This window comes from Corylus avellana, chromosome 9, assembly GCF_965113065.1.
Source record: "Corylus avellana chromosome 9, dhCorAvel1.hap1.2, whole genome shotgun sequence".
Taxonomy (NCBI): domain Eukaryota; kingdom Viridiplantae; phylum Streptophyta; class Magnoliopsida; order Fagales; family Betulaceae; genus Corylus; species Corylus avellana.
Window position 1 is genome coordinate 21,176,524 of NC_142498.1, and position 8,256 is coordinate 21,184,779.

The 8,256-nt window shown below is 37.8% G+C and overlaps 2 protein-coding genes across 2 annotated transcripts; one reads left to right on the forward strand and one right to left on the reverse strand.

Moving 5' to 3' along the window:
- Nucleotides 1–293: 293 nt before the first annotated feature.
- Nucleotides 294–4,823, reverse strand: LOC132190267 (TLD-domain containing nucleolar protein). Its single transcript, XM_088510694.1, has 7 exons — nucleotides 4,603–4,823; nucleotides 3,743–4,357; nucleotides 2,847–3,034; nucleotides 1,864–2,102; nucleotides 1,577–1,776; nucleotides 959–1,084; nucleotides 294–874 (listed from the first exon to the last, which is right to left on the reverse strand). Exons 1-7 carry the CDS (start codon nucleotides 4,756–4,758, stop codon nucleotides 776–778), a joined length of 1,623 nt encoding a protein of 540 aa, XP_088366820.1. The 5' UTR covers nucleotides 4,759–4,823; the 3' UTR covers nucleotides 294–775.
- Nucleotides 4,824–5,115: 292 nt separating this feature from the next.
- On the forward strand, nucleotides 5,116–8,100 carry LOC132190266 (uncharacterized). The gene is made up of 3 exons (XM_059605203.2): nucleotides 5,116–5,292; nucleotides 5,482–5,547; nucleotides 7,805–8,100. The coding sequence occupies exons 1-3, from the start codon at nucleotides 5,245–5,247 to the stop codon at nucleotides 7,850–7,852; spliced, it is 162 nt and encodes a 53-aa protein (XP_059461186.2). The 5' UTR covers nucleotides 5,116–5,244; the 3' UTR covers nucleotides 7,853–8,100.
- Nucleotides 8,101–8,256: the final 156 nt, after the last annotated feature.

Sequence of the window (8,256 nt, forward strand, 5' to 3'; positions counted from 1 at the left end):
CTTTTCATTATGTGCTTGCGGGAAGAGAATTGGTAAATGCTTTCTATTTCCCAATATCATCAATCATGCAAGGAATTTATATCTATTTCCTTTGTGTTGAAAGGAACTATGCCTTTCTCCCCCTTCTATTTTCTGATAAGTTCAAAACTCTATCAAAAAGGAACAAAAATCTAGTACATTGTACACCAGCAGTATAAACGTTATAATGGGACGGTAGATTTGTTATTTGTTTCTCTTTCGCTCGTTGGTTGGTTGCTCTTGATGGTGGGTCGGTGTCCTTGAACAAGTGTTTGAACAAATGTTATACAATAAGCCATTTCTTTGCTATTATTGTTCGCACCATGGAGCTAGCTTTCTCTTTAACCTAAATTTAATGGGACAGCTTTTTCTGTAAGAAATCAGACTGGGTGTGAGATTTATAGGGGATCAAGATTATTCTGCCGATATTTAACAGACGAAAAACCTATTGTTCTCTGGTCTTCCCACCCCTCAAACAACCAAAACAACACAGAAACAGTACTAGGCTACTTTACTTTGTACACAAGGCACAACAAGAAAAGGGAAGTCACCAGTCCTCATACTGGGCATAAGCACAATACAATGCAATTGCAGCAGTAGGTTAGTTTCACCCTTCAAGTTTTCTTTCTGGCAGCTTCTGAGCAACAGTACGAGACTTGAGAAAATCATTTGCCCAATTGACCTCTTCTAAATATTGATAGCACCCTAAGCAGCCAAAGTAAAATAAGGCATTCGGGCCTAAACCTGAAAGTCTAATTTAGCGATCTTCCCGTCGAACTGCATTAGGATCAGAGACCATGTCCATCATCATCTTCTCAGGCGAATCATCCCAACTTGCAAATGTTTTCAAGTCAACCTGCACAACGAGCAAACAAACATAATATCAATGCCATTTACATTCAACTTTCATCAAATGCAAAATTCAATCTAGATAGGTTACCTTTCGTCTTTGCTCAGTGAAAAGCTCTTCTCTCTTCTTATATGAATTTTGCAATTCCTTGGACCCTCTCCCACCGAGTCCCCAAACTTCCACTTCTGAAATCAACGCTTCAACAGGTAGGAACCCCTGAAATACACCAATCCATATTTAAACTTGCAGAGTGAAGCTTTTCAAGCGGTTAAGTGGCTTGTGCCAACACGTAGATCACATAGCTTTCTTTAGTACATTCCTATTTAACCTCTCTACTGTGCCTGATAGGATATGGTAGTTTTATCATATCGGTCCACAGAGGAAAATATCAAATCAGATATTGAAACTAATCACAACAGCACGGAGAAGTAGTCAAATTTCTTGTAAACACATAACTACAGATGGAAATAAAGGAACACAAATGGTAGATAGATCAGACATAGTGGTAACATAATGTAAATAGAGTATGAAAGACAAACTAAAAATCTTCATTTTGTTCTTTCATGAAAGAAAAGGTTGAAAAAATAGCACTTTTAGATTCAGTGTAATTATCTGGAATAACTAAGTACCAATATTCGACTCTACTGCAATATTGGTTTCAAAACTCCCAAGCTAGGGCAACAAGTCATTGCAACATTGCAACTATACCTGATCTGGGAAGAGGGAACCTGGTTGGTAAGTTTTGTCAATGGCATGATGGCGAATGGTAACTCTAGAAAAATCTTCATCAACAAAGATTCTCTCATTTCCCATGGTTCCTCCAAAAGCAATTCCCACAGGCTTTTTATGTGGCTCATATATTTTACCAGTAGGATGCAAGTGACTGTATACAAAGTTCTTTTCCTTCCCTGTCAATCATTACAGACGTAATTAGACACAAGAAATTTTGCACGCAGAAAATGATTCCCCTTTCCCCCTCACTCTATGTTACATACCGGTAGATGAAAACACATGGAAGACTGGACTTATAGCATATAGGCTTCCTGAGCTTCCGTAGAACAGATCCCTATTTTCAAAACCATTCTGCATGACTGAACCTATGATCCATTTCCTAACATTGGTACTACCCTCATGAGCATCTCCTGTACTTGCAGAAACCAACATTAGCAATGGACCCCCGTATCCTTGAATATTAGACCAGAATCTGTTCAAGCCTCTCCCATGAAGAGATGACCTGCAAAGTAGTAGCCAATAAATGCTAAAGAAGCAATTCTACATTGCATTTGCATCTAACAAAATAATAAAAGATGATATCCTAGTCAACTTAACAATTTTAACTCTCATTTGAATGAATTGTTTAGGAAAGAAAATAATAAGATTAAGTTTAAGAAAGAAAACAATAAGATTAAACAATTCTAAATATGCATTTGCATCTAAAGAAGTGTGAAGGACGAGCTGTTTAACATACCTACACAAAAGCCATATAACGGATGCTATAATAGAATAAACAATTTTCCATGAAAGTTATAACCAGAAAATGTGGAATTAGAGTATAATATGGCAATAAGCACCACGAGCAATAATAACAGAATTTTAGCAGGAGCTAAAGAAACTCAGGTTCTAAGGTTAATCATGAAATCTGTTGAGTAGCAGGTGGTTGTTTGTTGTTTCCAGTTGCATGCTCCTAGAATAAACAGAAAATCAAAATCTGAAGTCCTATGGCTGGGGAAAAAAAAATGTATCTATCAATTCCAATTTCAGTTGGATAGACGTTTGCTTCTTTGACAGTCTGGACAAGCAAGACAGTACAAGTAACACCTCAGGAACCAATCAACAAAAATCTCCAGTGCAATTTAATTTCTCATATGGAACACTAATTCACACAAGGAATTATGTAGCCCATCAACAATGTCAACCAGCACAACATGCGATAGGCAACAGCTCAGGCAAGACAAGATTATCAGGTAAGATAACAAACTGATAAAGAAGGTTAGCATCTGATGCATCGTCATCGCTTGCAAAGCATACTCGTGAGATCTCTTCACTCATAGTACTTCTCAGTGTGAGGGAAATTGCCCATGCCCTTCCACGGGTTAAAAGTTTAGAATGGCATGCCTTAGTTGAGGAAATGTCTCCTACTGATGAACTTGAAGAAGCACATTCATCCTGAAATAGATTAAGAAAAACCATTGGTCCAAGGACCCCCTCCAACCAAATGAAATGATTTTTTTTTCCTTCTATAATCATCATACTGTGGAAGCTCATCAGATATAATTTGGGTTAAAAGTATGACAGTGGCAATTGGCATAAACAACTTGGTTGTATTGACATCTCACAACCCCAAGGGGTAGCATATATCGCTACGGACCATGCCTCATGAAATGGAGGTCATTGGTTCGAATCTATTCATCCTCCTTCCTTTGGAGCAAACACTCACACATCAAAAACCAAAAAAGTATTGACATCTTATTACCAATTGAATTATTTGTCAAGTATTTAAGAAGGTTGAAGAGGAAAAATTAAAATATGGAATTACCATAAAAAGAAAGTGACAGTCACAATATGGTGTTGTATGTAAAAGCATAGTGCTTGTAGCAAGTGTCTAAAGTATAAAACAAACTCAAAATATTGATGGTGCTTGCAGTTTAGAGAAACTAATAAGATCTTCAGTAAGCTTAAGAGTGAGCAAATCATCATATAAGCAATGCAACTGCAGATTGATCACAAAAGATGCATATTGCTGATATATATGCATAGTGAGCAAATCTATATACACAATTCTACAGCAGATATTGCAAGCCAACGTGATGACATTGAAATTTGGATGAGATGGGTGAAGGTTACTGATTTTCAAACTCGAAGAAAGAAATTTACTTCCTCTGGATTGAGAGAGTGCTGTAGTCTTGCATGAACAAATTGTGTAAAGCAATCTGGGAGGCTCGGCACTGTTTTAAAGGCCCATGTCAGAAACTTTCCCACGGGAAGTTGAACTTCCAAGCCTAAGACATCACAATGCCACACATTCAAGCCACTGTTAACTTCAGCACACGAGGTAACGGCTGATAATACCAAATGACTAATCTCCGGCAGACATAAATTTGCTTTTGCCTTGGAAATTCTCAACATTCTAACATTCCACGACATAGTCCAACACAGCCAAAGAAGCATAAGCACGTCGTTGGCCAAGAGTGGTCCGTTTATCTTACAATCAGCATCATCAGACTCAAACTCCAGTTTCAAAGGAAGACCCGCTTTTGCCACTGTCGCAGCATACACTCTGAGCAGTGTATTAAGCGACATTGTCGCTGACATTCTTCCACAGCACTTATTATACCCTCTCACAAACTCAATCCAACTGACTCCCCCTTCCTCGGGCACGAACAATAGGTCAACGATCGACGAGCCCAGATTATCCAACAACGCAGGGAAGGAATTGGGCATCTCTGGTGCTTCACAGACTGGGTTTTCATAAGTTAAGCAGAAGCATTGCTACAAACCATTAAAGTTATCTATTAGAGTGAAAAATCTGAAAATATATACACAGATTGACAAAGAAAACTAAGAATTTGAAACTTTCAGCTAAACCGAGAGTGTAACACATACTAATTCGGCTTTCTTGGCGAGAATTATCGCATAAGAATGAAAATTGAGGCATAGAATAGGAATTGAATTCAAGAATCCGGGTCTCTGAGTATATAAAATTGAAACTCGGATGTCCTATAGTTATTGAGTACCTGTAGGGTTCTGATGGGAACTGCATTTGTTTGAGGATCGGCGAGTCTGGAGAAAGATTTCTGTAGCATAGGAAGAGCTCCCGTGGAGGCCGCTAGGGATTCGGCCTCTCGTTGTTCCGTCGTAACCTTCTGATCCGTCGAACTCGACGCTCCCATTCTCGCTGCAATTTTCGAGTTTTTTCTCGCGAGTTTTCTTTTCTTTTATGACCGCCACCGTTTGTTTCTCACTCAAGAAGATGATGGAATGTTCTCCAAAAAAGGACAAAAAAAGAAGATGATGATGGAACTCTCGTAAACGACGTCGTCGAAGTAACAACCATGGTCCTGGTCCCAGGAGAGTAACTCTTCTATTTTACACGCTTACTGATACGCACCGTTTTCGACAAAAGAGACCTCGCGGTTGGGCTTATACTCTTCCACTTGGGTTTCTGGGTTGGCTCAAAAGGTCCGGCCCAACGTTACTAACTAAGCCTGTGAGATCCGGATCCACATGCTTACCCGACCCTACCCAAACGAGCTTCGCTTCACATAGGAATAGGAAGCTCAAGAGAGAAGACGCATCCGCAAATTGGGACCTTCCGATCTGATTAGGGTTTTAGCACCGGCACTCTGCAAGTTGAGCCATTTCTGGTCCGAGATCCGATGGCGCCACCTCCAGGACCGTATTCTGGAACGAGCACTCTCGCCCTGGTACTTCTTCTTCACTTCCTTTTTCAGTCTTTATCAAAATCTCTTTCCTTAAAATCTCTTATCCTTCCTGTTTGGATGCTGAGAAAAAGTATTGCAATTTTAAGGTGTTATGTGTCAGGTTCAGTTGAATTTTAGAGAACAGAAAAATCTAAGATTCAGAATGTGATTTTGTTCTTTTTTCTTTTGTAGGTGGCTCGTGCATCAGCATTCACTTTAGGTGTGGTATATGGAAGCGTGAAGCTTAAGATTCTCAAGGTAATTTCTCCATCGAATGCTGTTTACTACTTTCTGAATTCTCCATCGAATTTTAGTAAGTATTTTGTGCCCTTTTGCTGTTGGTTATTTTTCTTTTAACCCCTAAAAACTAGCATATTATATATCTAAAACGTTATTGGTATATTTCTTAATCAATGCATCCCTGTGTATTGTACTCTAGATTTTCAAACAATTGATCTAACATCCTGCTCAAGTGAGCTGATTGGTTGTGGTACATAATAGACATGACTCTTAATCTAGTGAGTAATGCAGTTAGGAGCTGATGCTTGCTCAAGGCTGTTTCCCCTTCATAAAATAATATATAGCGAATTACTTTTGATAAGTAAACTCTGAAAGATAATTGAATCCAGCAAATTACTATGGGTATCAAATATAGAGATTCTTAGAAAAGGATGCTCTGAAGAGTGAAGATAGTACAATCTATAGCTCTTAAAAAGCAAATCAAACTCTTCTAGAGACTTCAAAGCCAGACGAGAAAAAAATAATTTCGTTATTTACGGATATTATATTCTATATGTATACTAGTTTATCTGATATGAATACATATCAGATACATATACAACAGCCATTTTGAAGTATTCCTGCTTCCTAGCTTGTTAATTAATTGTATAATAACATTTCATTTCTTACTGCTCTTTATATGGGGCTACAAACCCAAAACATCACAAGAAAATATGAGCATGAATTGGACTTAAAATCCGATAATTCAAAGGCTTGAAGTCTTATTCCTTTAGCCCAATCAACAAGATATATGCATTTCTATACATTATGTTTAGTCATCAGATCCAACTTTTCCATGGCAAACTCAATATGCATTGCATTCTAAATATCATCTATTTATTTGAGGGTTTAGGTGATATAGATATGGTGCAATTTTGCTTGAAGCTGAAAGTAAATGATAACAATTCGATGTGCTACTATAAAAAAGCTCGTGCATATCAAAGAGAGCAAATAATGGTGAAGAAGAAAAGAGAGAGAATCATTTTGACACAGTCAACTCATCGGCCAAGTAATTGTCTCAATAAGTATGAAATATGGATTCAGCTTGATATTTAAGGAGATGCATATAATTGGTAGTTTCTGTGCATAAGGTGTGACCTGTTAGAGCTAGTAACAGTTTAAACTTATGTTGAAGAAAGTTTCATGGTAGTTGGTAACAGATTTTCTTTTTCTTTTTCTTTTTTTTTTGGGGGGGGGGGGGGGGGCGTGGGTGTGAAAGAGGATATAACTTGCTTAGGGCAAGGTTAGTTGAAAGTTTTTGATGAATTTGTGATATAATGCTACATATATCTGGGGTTTTGATAAGGAAGCTCGAAAATTCTGAGAACATTGAGAAAGAAGGGGATAAGATGCAGGGCTAGTTTAGTCTTGTAATATTCAGAGTTAATTCCCACTCAACCAAACACTTCAACCTCCAATCAACGCAGTCTTCCCCTTCAGCATTGTAAATTTTTGTTCAAACATCATCTGTGTCTGAAAACATACCACACTTAACACATTGCATGCAGTCCAATTAAGGATCTTTCTGAAAATCAAGTATGCCTCCGATAATGAGCATCAACATACTCTCTAATCAAAGATGAAGCAATTACTAGAGAAGAAAAATTGAAGGTAATGGGGAATTGGTGATTCAAGAAAGGAGGTCCATGTTCTTGCAGTGGCTAGAGCAATTGGCCTCTGCCCTAATGTTGAAGGCTGGGTTTGGAAGTCAGGGTAGCTTGAGTCACCATGCTCACATGTTTATTGCTCTTGAAATTAAACCCCAAGTTTCAGTGTAAATCCATTGTCATGTGAAGGTAATTCTAGTGGGTAGAGATTGGGGATGGCATGTGGTATTCAGGTTGTAAAGTGGAAAGGGAAGAAAACGTTGAGAGACAAACAAAATTGTCTGTTCATTGATGATACGTTTTTGGATTTACCTTTCTCTTCCTCTAATAATGCCTTGTTCACAGAATGCAAATAATGCACATATTGAGCCATCTTTTCAGGAGAGAATACAATGCCCTAGGGCCAAAGCTCTTTACCTAAAAACAGCAGCATATATATAGTGCCTTTCCGTGTTCACCGCTATCCTGTGGTTTTATTGCTAAGCACTCTTAAATTCAGTGGTTGAAGCTAATGAAAAAAAAATTGGGAGATTTTTTTATTTTATTTTTTATTTCTTACTTTACAGTATTATATATATTTTTTATTTTGGAAATTTTTGATTTAATCGTTTCCCCTCCTTTGTTACCAGGCGAAGGCAAAGTCACATAAGAATGCTGAAGCGAAGGCTCATCACTGATGGGCTCTGGTGGAAGTTACTTTTTGTTTTTCGTTGCTGCTGGCAGGGAGAGAGAGCTTATTTTCTTTTTATAAGACGAAGATTGTTTTCTTATGGTTTCGGATGTTTGTTGGCTCCCCACCCCTGTATGATGTCCTTTCATGCATGGCAGATAGATAGATAGCTTATTGCGGCTGTCGGCATAATTGTTCAAGAAGATGCATATTTTTCTCAATAATAATAATGCTTACGTGGTGGTTCATGCTTTATTTCATTGAGTTTTTAAATTGATAATTGATAAATAACTATTAAAGAAGTTAATAGGATGGTAATTGAACTAAAATCTTTCTTTTTAAAAACTCTTTACCACTGGACTGATGCATCTTTAATTCACTCACAACATAGCATGACAATCTATGTACTAA